Raw genomic sequence first — 13,454 nt, 5'->3', positions numbered from 1 at the left:
GCATACGTGGGACGTGCAATTACTGCACACAGTATATGGAGCTCTGATCGGGGTTGGGGGGAAAAAAAGACAGAGCACTGTTTATTTACTGTAGACATGGCCATCCCGCCTTAACAAAGGTAATAGATAGATTTATAAGTCATATTTCATTAATTATTTTAATTTAATAATATTTATTTTTAATTACAAATAAAGAATCTGATTCTTCCATAACATTTCTTGAGGTTTTCATTTACAGCATATGTAATTGTCATTTTCTCTTGAATCTAATCACGGTAGGAAGCAAGCCGATCTCCAGAATTTTTATGATATCTTTGAGAATGAATTAGATACTAGAGCTCGAGCATTCCACATGGCTACGGCGACGGCGACTCACTCCGGTGACCATCGCTTTACCACTGTCGGTCACCGTGATGCGGAGTCACTTTTTCGGACGAAGCCCATTTCCGAGATCCGAAATGTGGAGGCGAGTACAAGGAAGCAGATCGAAGACAAGAAGGAGGAGCTCCGGCAGCTTGTTGGCAATCGATACCGTGACCTCATTGACTCGGCTGATTCCATCGTTTTGATGAAGAACTCTTGCCAATCGATCTCTGGCAACATCTCTTCAATTCATGGGTCGATTCGCTCACTCTCCCTCTCTCAATTGCAATCTCAATCTCCGTCCCAATCCTCGGCCACACGCTCCTGGACTTACGGCATCGCATCGCGTGTAAAGTATTTGATTGATACACCAGAGAATATATGGGGCTGTCTGGATGAGGGCATGTTCTTAGAGGCAGCATCACGCTACGTGCGAGCCAAGCAAGCACATCATAAATTGTTCTTCGACAGTGGGAATGCGGTTGATGGGGATCAGAAAAAGATTTTGTCGAATTTCCCTATCCTTCAGCACCAATGGCAAATCGTTGAGAGTTTCAGGACCCAGATCTCTCAGAGGAGTCGGGATAGGCTGTTAGATCGTGGCCTCACCATTGGGGCTTACTCGGATGCATTGGCTGCTGTGGCCGTTATTGATGAACTTGAGCCAAAACAGGTATTGGGTTTGTTTCTGGAATCGAGGAAGTCGTGGGTTTCTCGTATATTGGCTGACTGTGAAGCTGCTGCATCCGCTTCCTTTGTTGTAGTTTCTGTCTTCTGTGATGTGTTGGGCATAATTCAGGTCAGTGTTGGCCAGGTGGGTGAGTTGTTTTTGCAAGTGATGAATGATATGCCTCTTTTCTACAAAGTCATTTTGGGTTCGCCTCCTGCATCTCATTTGTTTGGTGGAATTTCCAATCCTGATGAGGAGGTGAGGCTCTGGAAATTGTTTCGAGATAAACTGGAGTCAATTATGATAATGCTTGATAAAGACTACATTGCTAGTACTTGTAAAACTTGGTTAAGGGAATGCGCTAAAGAGATGGTAAACAAGGTAAATGGAAGATATTTAATTGATGCCATTGGAAGTGGCCACGAACTAGCTTTGGCAGAGAAATCAATAAGGGAGACAATGGAAAGTAAGCAGGTGCTGGAAGGTAGTCTGGAATGGCTTAAGACCGTTTTTGGGTCTGAGATTGAGTTACCTTGGAGTAGGATACGGGAACTTGTTTTGGAAGATGATTCGGATCTATGGGATGAGATTTTTGAGGATGCTTTTCTTGGTAGGATGAAGGTGATCATTAACCAGCGATTTAGGGAACTCACTGGCACTGTTGACTTGGTTAACTTGATAAATGCAGTTGGGGACACTTCGGCCAAGCTGAATGATGGTCAGGGGTACTTGAACAGACCATCTACGGTTGGTGGAGTTTGGTTTTTAGAATCCAATGCCAGAAAGACTGTATTTAAAGTCCAACATGATGAGAATGAATTTCAAACATGTCTAAATGCCTATTTTGGTCCAGAAGTTAGTCAAATAAGAGAATTGGTTGATATGTCTTGTCGGAGGATTCTTGACGATATGTTGAGTTTCTTAGAATCTCCAAAGGCATCTCAAAGATTGAAGGATCTAGCACCCTATTTGCAAAGTAAGTGTTATGAAAGTATGTCTGCTATATTAATGGCATTGAAAAGTGAGCTAGATAAATTATATGCCATAATGGAGAAAGGCAACAAAGATGTTCCTACAACTGTTACCATTGAAAGATCTCTTTTCATTGGTCGACTATTGTTTGCTTTGCAAATCCACTCTAAACATGTGCCACTGATACTTGGATCTCCTAGATCATGGGCAACTGATACTACCTCGGCTCTTGGAAAAATGCCATTTGTGATGAAGCAATCTAAGCTTGGAACTGATTCTCCTGCCTGTGATACACTGGGAAGACACACAGCCTTGGGTACTAAAAGACAAAATTCTCTTGCTGCAGCTGCTTTGTTTGGAACAAGAGAAAGTGCAAGCCCACACCAGGAAGAACTAAGCAGGGTTATGGGAGATCTTTGCATTAGAGCCTACAATTTGTGGATATCATGGCTATGTGATGAGCTTTCAGTTAGTGTCTCACATGGTCTTAAACAAGATGATGCTTTATCCATGAGTACTCCCTGGAGAGTAAGTACCGTTTTCTAATGTTTCCTTTTCATATTCTCGGTTTCTTGAAATTTTTGTTTTCTAACTTAAGCATGTTTGACCTTATGGTTATTTCGTATTTGCAACACTCTCTTATGCCTGTAAACTTTTAGATAATCTGTGTTTCTGACAATTGGAGGGAAGAAATATGGTTTTGGATAAGATTGTGACACTCAGGTTGCTAGCAGCTTCAAAGCTGTGACACCTCCACAATGGAATGAGAACTAATTTCAAAAGGTTTTCTGTTCCAATGGAGGAGTCTAGATACCGGTGAAATAGAAGTGGAACCAATTCTGAAGGAAATGGTCTGGATAGTAAGGGGAGAAAAGAATAGAAGGGTGAAAAATTTGATTGTACTACTCAAACTTCTTCAAATAAGTGGTACCTTCTACCAGTAATATTTAATCTCACGCTTCCCTGCTTGAGGTGTTAGTGGTGTGATAAGTCTTAACTGGCATGATATTCTTTCTATGTTTTTAATATTATTGTCATGCATTTTCTTAGTTGTATACCTACTGTCAGTGATGTGCCCATCAAAATCTTGTGGCCCGTAATCTAGAAGGTAGCTCATCTTTTAATTGCCTGCACAGGGATGGGAGGATATCATTGTCAAGCAGGAGCATTCTAATGAAAATGAATCAGAGATGAAAATATCTCTTCCATCAATGCCTTCTCTGTATATAATCTCTTTTCTATTTCGAGCTTGTGAAGAAGTTCATCGAGTTGGGGGTCATGTACTTGATAAGAAGATTTTGCAAAAGCTGGCATCTGGACTGTTGGAAAAGGTATGATTTTTTGATGGATGTGTTAGACAACTTGATCTCAAGCTGCTGAACTGAAGTGTCTTTCTTTCTTTTATTTTCCCCGCTGTCCTTTTGCTCCGTTAATTTCTGAATTATTAACAATGATTATCTGGCCTTTTGTCTTGTTTTTGGGATTTAATAACGTGCTTCATTTGGAAGAGAGAGAGTTACAAGAGAGGAGGATGCATTAAAGAAAGAAAGAGGAGAGTAGGGAAAAAAAGAGGAGAGGGAAAAGTAAAAAAAGGGAAGAAGGAAGATGAACTAAGAAAATCAAATGCAGCACAAGCCCGATTTAATATCGAACAAAAGTGTCAAAGAGACTTCATTGGAAACCTATGAACAGAAAACCAAAAGGGAGCCAGAGATAAAACAATTTGTCATAAATAATTTAGAGTTGCCTAACCTTAACTTTCTAGCAGTAAATTCCACCCAAGTACCCCATATCATAGCAAAAATTGGAAATTTACGTTCTTCATTCTGTCCCAAGCAAATTTACTTAATCACTAAAACCTAATTCAAAATTTGTGGGCAATCCCAAAGTTAGAATTGGGGGAATTTTAAAGTTCTTATAGTATTTTAACCTCAGATGCTTGAGTTACTATTAGTGACCCTTTAGAGTATTAGCCATTGCATTTTTTTTATATTAGAGCAGCGATTCAAGAAAAAGCTTATTTGATGGAAATGATTTAGAACTAGCTTAGCTGGGAAACTAGGACTATGAAATGTTATTCTTTGTGATTGATGGGACTTTATATCTCACCCTTTTGTGGGCTGCATTTTTCCAAGTTAAGGCTATAGTTTACCAAGGAGAAACTAGTTGAAAATTCAACTCTTGTGCAGCCGATGGATGTCAAGTTTAACCTAATTGGTGAAGCAATATTTTGATCTTTTGTTTCACAAATTGTAGTATGATATATATACATATATTTGGGTGGAATTGTTGAGTTTGATTATGTTAGTTGCAACTAGGTGCTCGAAAAAGTGTAGAAGTTGCCTCTTGTAAGGATTTGAAAGGTTTTTTTTTTTTAGTTAAGTTTAGATTGCTGATTGTGATATGTCTAGTTGATCGAGTGCAGGGAAGCAATCGACTGGATGAAATGCCTAAATAGGATATCACCCCTATCATGAGCAACTGATTGACTGCCTCAAACCAGCTAGTTGACTAAGTAAAATATTTCAAGAAGGCTGGTATCTCTGAGCAATCAGTTGATGGTTTCACAGTACTTGATAAAATACAGAGCCAGGGGATAACTACTTTTGTTGGAAGGAAAAAAAAAACAAGAAGAAAAATGTGGGTATGTTAGCCACCAAATCACTAAAGATAAGACATACAAATTTGAATACATAAGAACATACAAAAAAGTTGCCAAAAAAAAAAAAAAGATTATACTCCCTTCGTTTACGATTATAAGGAATTTTACTAGAAGACATTTTTAACTAATTCATAATGCAATAAATTAATGTCCTTTAAACATTACTATCTTTCCAAATATATGCTTCATTAAATACAACTGAATCTCCTAATGGGGAATGAACCAAATCAATGGGTGTCAAGTAATTTTTTTATTTGTCAGGGACATTCTTGGGATAAACACATGAATTACTTTTAACATTTTGCAAAATGCCTTATAAATTGATACATAAAACCTTAAAAAATGTTTTATAGTGGTAAATGGAGGGAGTATATGGTTATTTAGTAAAAAGCAGATGCTTGTAGTTCTCAACAAAGCAATTACTGCCCCATTACACAATTACGTATAAAAAATTGAAAATAAACATCAACAATTGGTGCTGTTAGGACCAGCAAATAGATAGATAGCTCAGCAAACTAATGTAACAAGATAGGTGAAAATAACATAAGTCTTCCAAGTCAAGAATAAATTGTGAATTAAGATTTAGAATAGAAATTAGTTATTTTAAATAACGTTGCTCCAGTAACTCCAATCCCTAAATTTAGAACTATTACCTCCAGTCTCATATATAAGGATCTATTAGTTACACGTTAACAGAAGATGTGAGGAAGATGAAATCTCAACGATGGAAGCTTAAAAGGAATGGGAAGGGGACCAACAGTTGGATCTGTCCATTGTTAGAAAGTTGCAAGATTGTGTGAATTGCAATGCAATGTCTAGGTGTCTGGGTTCTGATAAGTTCTGCATCTGATTTCCTTGATTTAACTTGGGCTTTTCTGCAACAAGCTTAAGCTTGTATAATCAAGTAAAACCCTATTACAAAAATCAAGTTATGGAAGATGTTGAGGTGGCTGTACTTACCTTCAGTCCCTTGATTCTGTCATCAGTTTTACTTTTGCCCTATACTTCAACATTTTCCAATAAATTAGATTTTGAAAGTCCATGTGTTTTAACCTGTGAGGAAATGAAGTCATCTGACTCACCAGAGCTTTTAGGCAGAAGTTTCTTGCTAAATTTCTATACAAAGCGATCACACTTCTGCAATGCCTTCCACTCCTTCATATGCCCAATGCCCTGAAACAGTGCAAGAAGTATCATTTGGCCATGCCACCTTGTTGATTTGATAAATGTTTGTCATTTAAGAACAATTTTCTAGCTAGTGGGTCATCATGTTACTGAGATGGTACTAATCACTGTGGATGTCTTCTCTTGTACATGTGCATCCTCACTGACTATATTTTATTGCACAGATTATTGGAATCTTTGAGGACTTTCTTTTCACCAAAGAGGCTAGTGGTCTTGGATTGTCAGAAAAAGGAGTCTTACAGGTTCTGTTAGATGTCAAATTTGTCGCTGATGTTCTCTCGGGGGGTGATTCAAGTTCAAATGGGGAATTATCTGGCCAGAAGCCAAAATTACCTGTGAGAAGGAAGCAGGATCAAAGATTGATGACCTCAGTTATTAGAGAACGTTGTGATCAGTTGTTAAAACATCTTTCTCAGAGACTTGATCCCATAGACTGGCTCACGTAAGTTTTGTTCTTTCATTTATGTTTTGATTTCCTTGTTCCCTAGATAATAATGTCTTGAAATGCAGCGAGTGTAGGCTATAAATGGAGGCCTCATGCAACAAGTTACACTTCCAACCAACAATAAGTGGAATCATTTAAATTGAAGTAGGAAAAAAAAATGAAAATTACATATGAATCTCACAAAGTCCAGAGTTTGAAGGTGAAAAAATTAGATAAAAAAGGATAAATTTATAGAATTATTTGGAACAGTAGTGTACCAATCATAACTGTCTCCAGGCTGGTTGTTGATTCTCAGCCCATGATTTTTTATATGGGAGTGTGCAGTCAAAATAATGGTTTGTGGTCTGGGAAAATTTGTCATGTGTATTACTTTTGCAAAGGTTGATTTAGTGGAAGGTACTTGTGTGATATGAGCTGCCAGTTAGGTATTTTGATCTTCTAGTAATTTCTGTGCTGTCTTCTCAAGGATCTTTTTTGGTTAATATTTCAATGCTTCTTTCTATTGATCTGGTAATGATTTTATGTAATTTAATCTGTTAAAAGGTTTGAGCCATATCTTTGGGAGAATGAGAAACAGTCATACCTACGTCATGCTGTTCTCTTTGGATTTTTTGTGCAACTCAACCGAATGTACACAGATACTGTTCAGAAACTGCCTACTAATTCAGAGTCTAATATTCTGAGGTGCTCTCCAGTACCTCGATTCAAATACCTTCCCATCAGGTAAGTTTGAATTTATTACATCTTTCTCTTGGTTTTTGCCAGTCATTTGCTAATGCATAGCCATTTCGATTCCTCTCTTACAATGATTGTTTTTAGAATGTACCCAATTCATTCAATACCTTTTCTTGTGGCTGAGGAACCTTTTCTGAAATGTGAATCCTTACTCGTAAGCTGATGTCTTTGATAATTCCAGTGCTCCAGCATTGTCTTCTAGAGGGACAAAGAAGACATTTGCTCCATCTTCAAATGAACTTGCTTCGAGAAGTTCCTGGAACTCTTATACAAATGGTGAGCTTTCTCAGAAGATGAATTTGGATGACAACTCAAGTCTTGGAGTAGCAGCTCCATTTTTGAAGTCATTCATGCAAGTATGTCCTTATCAAATTTTCTCGTAGTACTACTTATCTTATTGTGGCCTGATACATGATTTCATGTATGCTTTTTCTAATAAACAAAAAGCATAGATGCTGCATTTCTTTCTTTGTATGCCTTTACCACATCAGAATTTTGCTTCCTTTTTTCTGAAGTTATCTTTACATGAGAGACAAACAATATGCGTTTGAGAAATGTCAGTGGCTACACCATATGGACTTTAGGAACTGTATTCTCTAGGGTCCAAATTTAAAAGTTATTTTACTGTGAAAATGTCAATACAATCCTGTGTAATCTTGTTTTCCATCCTTTTTTTTTTATTTGGGGGGGGGGTTAAGTTTTCAAATTGTTGCCTTGGGATACATAGGTGAATCGTTTTTAATATATGGGTAAGGTTAACACATGTTAAGTGGTGGTGGATAAAGAATTCTTTTTAAATTAATGGAAGATAATAAAAACATGGAAAAAAATGGTTGACTATTCATTAGCTCAATGGAGCTTTTACATTACCGAAAATCTCCTGGATTCCTGTTCAGTCCTCCAAAAGTTTTAGATTTTTAGGACCCGTATCAAATTATTGGTCCTCTGTGCTATAACAGGTGCAACCGGAAGTCTTGAAAGAAACTATACATATTACGAATGACATTCATATTAGTGATTGACTTATATGATCATAGGCTTGCATTCACCATCATGCGTATATTTCACTCCCTGTATCTAAACTTGATTTAGAATATGCTGGCTTGGCATAGTTTGAGGTAATTGAAATTTTTGTTTTATGTTTCTTCTAGGTTGGAAGTAGGTTTGGGGAGAGTACTTTGAAATTGGGATCCATACTGACTGATGGACAAGTTGGCATTTTCAAAGATAGATCAACAAGTGCCATGTCATTCGGCGATATTCTACCTGCCCAGGCTGCTGGTCTTCTTTCATCTCTCACAGCTCCCAGATCAGATTATTGACTTTCTGATTAATACAAGGAACTTGTGGCTTTTAAATCAAAGAATATTGTTTGCAGCTCCAGATGCTAGACATCTGAACCAATGAAGCAGCTGAACTGTATAGGGACGAGGTTATTTCAAGGATCTTTTTTCTTTCTGGATTAAAACCCAAAAAAAAGAAAAGAAAAGAAAAAGAAAAAAAGAAAGAAAAGTTAAGGTGAGTTCTGGGAATTCACCAAAGTAAAGGCATGTCTCCAAACTCCAAGAGAACTTACTGGTTGTGATGACTGTTGGAACTGCAAGAGTGAGGAAGTTTGCCAAGAAACAGATTTGAAGAGCACGAAGCAAGTGATGTTCGTGGCATTGATTTTGTTTGTCATTAGGTTCTAGGCTGCTTGAATGGGTCTATGCAAATATTTTAAGTGAGAAGATTTATGATTAATGGCTATTGTTCTTCATCTCTCACTTTCATAGTGGAAAAGTTGTAGAAAATTATAATGTGACTGTTGTTACAATGTTCTAAGAAATCATGTAATGTGTAGTTGTAATTTTGGGGGGTTTTTTTTAACTGTTCTGTAGAGGTTTTGTAATTTCAATAAAATTGTCTCCTATTATTTGTTTCTTTCTTAATTAAAAAGTGTTCTCGTTCGTGGATCAAATAGTTATGTAATTTAGATATTCATTCATAGAGCCTGATTGGTTCTTGTTTGCAGATTACTATGTTTGGTTCTTAGTTTTGTGATACTTACACGTAGTTTGGATAGGAGAAATAATGGTCAGGAAACAATGTACCAGAAACAGGACTGTTCAAAGAACTGGCATTAATGATTAAAGCTGTAGCTAGATTGTGATGAAGTTGGTTATGAATAAAGCATTTTATTGAATTGATTAAAATAATAATTTAAAAATTTATCAATTCAATTGGGCAGGTTGGCTTGGATGTCTATGCTACAGAGGAAAATAAGAATATATTATGATAAAAAAAAGAGTAGTTGTTACTTGCCTAATTGATTAGTTTTTTAAAAATGATAAAAAATAAACAGATAGAGAATAAACAGATTCAGGATGTTTCCGTTTTTTATTTCAAAAGCAAAAGTGGGAGTAGTTTTAGAAATTAGTTCAACATAAATATTCAATGAAACAAGTTTTTTAATTTTCAAAAAAATTTTGAAATTAAAAAAAAAATCAAACAATACGTAAATTGTTAATTTTAGGCAATCAATTCGCTTTGTTGGTGAACTTCAGTAACAGAATCTCCCATGCCAATATGCATGTGCACGTGACCATTAGTTCATGGGCTGTATTTTCTCCCTTTACATTTCTTCCCATGTGTAACTATCACTAACTAGCTCACCTTTCGCTTTGTTGTTTTATGCAATTAAGTCTATTTTACTCCAATTTAGCATTACTCTTTTGCAGAAGATGGAGCTTCACTTTTTAATACCTGTTAGAAATGATTATTGGTAAACTATTTCTGTTTTTAAATTTGGCGGTTCACCCAATAGGGAGATGATATGAGTACAAGTTCAGAAAAAAAAGAAAAAAAACTCATTTTAAAAGATTATCATGTTAGGTAAGAGAACCTCTTAAACTTATAAACCTTATTTCACCTCTCAATTTGGGATTCATAACAATGTTATCCCATTCGAGAGTTAATATTATTGACAATTTCACTTCACATTACTTTACTTGGCTTAGTATCCATCAAAATTCTTCATGAATAACCCTTTTTAGTGATGTCAACATCTTAATGAAAGCACTACTATTATGAGCATAAATTTAAAGGAAGAGTTCATCTCCAAAAAAAAAAAAAAAAAGCCTATTAAGTGAGAAAAACTTTTTAATTTACCCATTTTACTTGTGAAGCTCCAAGATATGAGATTCATAACATCATCCTCCAATAGTCTAGATATTTTATCATAGAAACTGGTTGAGCTATCAGCTTCAAAACGGAGAGATGTTGCAAGCAAAATGTTAGCACAAACACGACTCTATTGACTTACAAGGTAATGTTACGTAACATTTGTTTAAGTGAATTTGAATTTGAATTTTGAATTTCAAATATTACATTTTAAATATTACATTTAAATTCAAGTATTTAAAATTTTTTATTGAATAATTTTAAAAAATTTCAAATTCTAATATTCAAATTATTTCTTTAGATTGTACAAGAAATTTCAAACTACCATGATCAACTTTTTTTTTTTGGGGGGGGGGGTTTATTACCATCCATTTTTCCTAAATATACAGAACATTAATATGAGAATTAAGAAGCTAAGGCAAAAGGGGAAAGAACTAATGCTAGAAAATACAGCGAAGAGACAACTTTATACATGTAGAAATTAATATCACGTGGATGCTCTAGTAATAGAAATTGCAACTCATTCATCAAATTTGGAATAGAAATAACAATCACATAGAGAAAGGGAACTTCAAGCATAAAACATGATTTCACGTTAACCTCGGCATTCACAATCACAAATAAAACAACATAATACAATACATTATGACTCAAATCCAATGGTGACAATAAACTTTCAAAAACAATCTTCAAATGAAAAATTGAACAATAAAGAAAAGAGTAGCACCAATCAAGTCTTTGATATGATCTCATATCTGAACTCTTAGGAAACTTTGCCACGCAATGCAGTGCACAAGAGTGTTTCAATCTTAAGACCTCTATGACAAATTTGCAGCAGCAAGAAGCATTCGTTTAACTACATATTTATTCATTCAAAAAATAACATGATTCATTCCCTTTTTTTTTTTTAATTGCTCACAGATACCTCTTATTAGAGATAATCCTTTTCAAGGCACAGTCAAATGTTGATTGTGGGCATCTCTCCCAATAGGAATTCGAACTTAGTTCACTATGTTGTGAAGAATTATTCCCTTCCGCTAGAAATCCCAGTTGGTTACATGATTCATTCTAATTAAATGCTTTAATTTATACCAAACTGACTCCTATATCAATGGCTGAAAGAAAAATGGTAACTCTAATGCAGCTAGCTTCCAGTCTGACTACAAGGACTATGATCTTAAGGACTTGAATTGTGTCAAACAAAGTATATCCACAAACAAATAATCTATTGAAGTTGACTCGTATGACCAAGAATTTTAATGAACAAAAGGAAAAAAAAAATGAACACTTCTCCTACAAGATAAAATCTAATTATGTATATGTCCCAGAGTTATCAAATGATACATTCCTCACATATAGTTATCAAATATATATTTCCCAAGTCTCAGAGATTTCCCCTCTGGCTACAAACTGAACGATAATGTCTGAGAAACTACATATTTTCAGTATTCTTGTTTTGCTAATCATTTACAAATCCTTCAGATGTGAGAGAAAGCAAAACCATGGTTTCAGATCTCAAAAGGATATTTCTACCTTCTCATGCGATTCGGTTTTAAACAAAAAAGCTAATTCTCTGACTCACCGAAGATAAATAACAAGACGAAGCACTCTGAGACTGAGATTGAATCCAGAAGGATTCTCAATACAAATTAAGCACAAAAGGAAAAAGGGAAAACTGCACAGATTACTGGAACATTGTAAGAAAAATAATAGCAAGAACCCATTCAAGTCAGTAACCAGAAGACACATCATAAAATCAAAAGATAATCTCATACATATTGCGCGCGAGCGCGTGCACTGCATAAGGTGTAGCCTGGTTTTTGGTCAGATGTGCATGCATTAGAAAGGGGCAACTTGTGATAATGACAGGAGACTCTGTCCTGATTATTTAGCCACAATACTGCACTAAAAACGTAAACATTGCCTTTCTTTAATGATAGCATTGGAAAAATAAATGATGGTTTTGAAGCTGAAGCTGAAGCTGATCAGATTAAATACAGCAACAACAACAACAACAACAAGCCTTTATCCCACAAGGTGGGGTCGGCTACATGGATTGCAAGATGCCATTGTGCTCTATCATTTATCAAGCTTTTAGGAATATTATTAATTAAGAGATCGTGTTCAACAACTTCCAAGAGTGTTCTCTTAGGCCTTCCTCTACCTCTCTTAATCGGACTCAAAGTTATATGTTCCACTCTTCTCACTGGTGCCTCCCTTGGTCTTCTTTGTACATGCCCAAACCATCTCAACCGATTTTCTACCATTTTTTTCTCAATAGGTACTACCCTCACTTTTTCGCGTACGTGCTCATTTTGAATTTTATCTTTACGTGTATGTCCGCACATCCATCGTAACATTCTCATCTCTGCTACTCCAACTTTATGCTCTTGCTGTCCCGTTAGAGCCCAGCATTCACTACTATATAACATTGCCGGTCTAATCAGATTAAATACATTACAAAATATACAGATGATATCAATAGAAGCTTTCTAATAAAAAAACTAAAATAATGAAGAGATCCAATCAAACAAAATTTTCAGATCATAATTTTTAGAAAACAAATCACATGGCTGCATAATCAAGAGATTCCTCTCACAACTTTCAGAGAATAAATTCAGTTGTTTTTTGGGTATAGGATGACAACTAACAAGTAATAAAACACTGAACTAACCCCAAATACACTAACCGGAAAAGTAAGGAAACAAAAGATTTAACCACCCATGAATGATTGAGTTTGACCATTTGACTTGACTTTTGCCTTAACATACTAAGCATCAAGAATTCAACCACATAGTCTGCATTTCAATGATTTACAATGGTAGGTGCTTATGATAGTAAAATAGAATAAGAGAAATAAATCTATTAGGAGGGTATGAAACAAGAATCTCGTTCTATACTCCTCTTAATAGCCACGCTTAGGAGAATCTCCAAAGGGTTTGAAAGACTATTTCATTAATTTTGATATGCTAGCTTCTAAGTTGCTAGTTATATTTATAAAGCTAAATACAATAAAATATTAAATAAAATCTAGATAATTGGATAACTAGATAGATTCTCCTAAAATCCAAGATACTAAAAAATCCAAATATCTAAAATGCTGAATCAAATCTAAACAACTAAATAAAATCTAGGGAAATCTGAATAAAAACTAAATACAGGAAAATACCAAATAAAATACTAAATAAAAGACTGAATTAAATAATCTATCTTAATTATCTTAATTTATCCTATTTTATCTTTTGATGCTTCTTTCTTGA

The 13,454-nt window shown here is 35.3% G+C and overlaps 1 protein-coding gene across 1 annotated transcript; it reads left to right on the top strand.

The window, feature by feature from the left end:
• The first annotated feature begins 238 nt into the window (after window positions 1–238).
• LOC129320162 (conserved oligomeric Golgi complex subunit 1) lies at window positions 239–8,992 on the top strand. Its single transcript, XM_054965405.1, has 6 exons — window positions 239–2,533; window positions 3,142–3,336; window positions 6,017–6,294; window positions 6,841–7,020; window positions 7,214–7,388; window positions 8,184–8,992. The coding sequence occupies exons 1-6, from the start codon at window positions 353–355 to the stop codon at window positions 8,352–8,354; spliced, it is 3,180 nt and encodes a 1,059-aa protein (XP_054821380.1). The 5' UTR covers window positions 239–352; the 3' UTR covers window positions 8,355–8,992.
• Window positions 8,993–13,454: the final 4,462 nt, after the last annotated feature.

The sequence above is a fragment of the Prosopis cineraria genome, unplaced genomic scaffold (assembly GCF_029017545.1).
Source record: "Prosopis cineraria cultivar Desert tree isolate PC_DT_omini unplaced genomic scaffold, ASM2901754v1 PC9, whole genome shotgun sequence".
In the NCBI taxonomy this organism is placed as follows: Eukaryota; Viridiplantae; Streptophyta; class Magnoliopsida; order Fabales; family Fabaceae; genus Prosopis; species Prosopis cineraria.
This window is presented reverse-complemented; position numbering and strand designations above follow the sequence as displayed.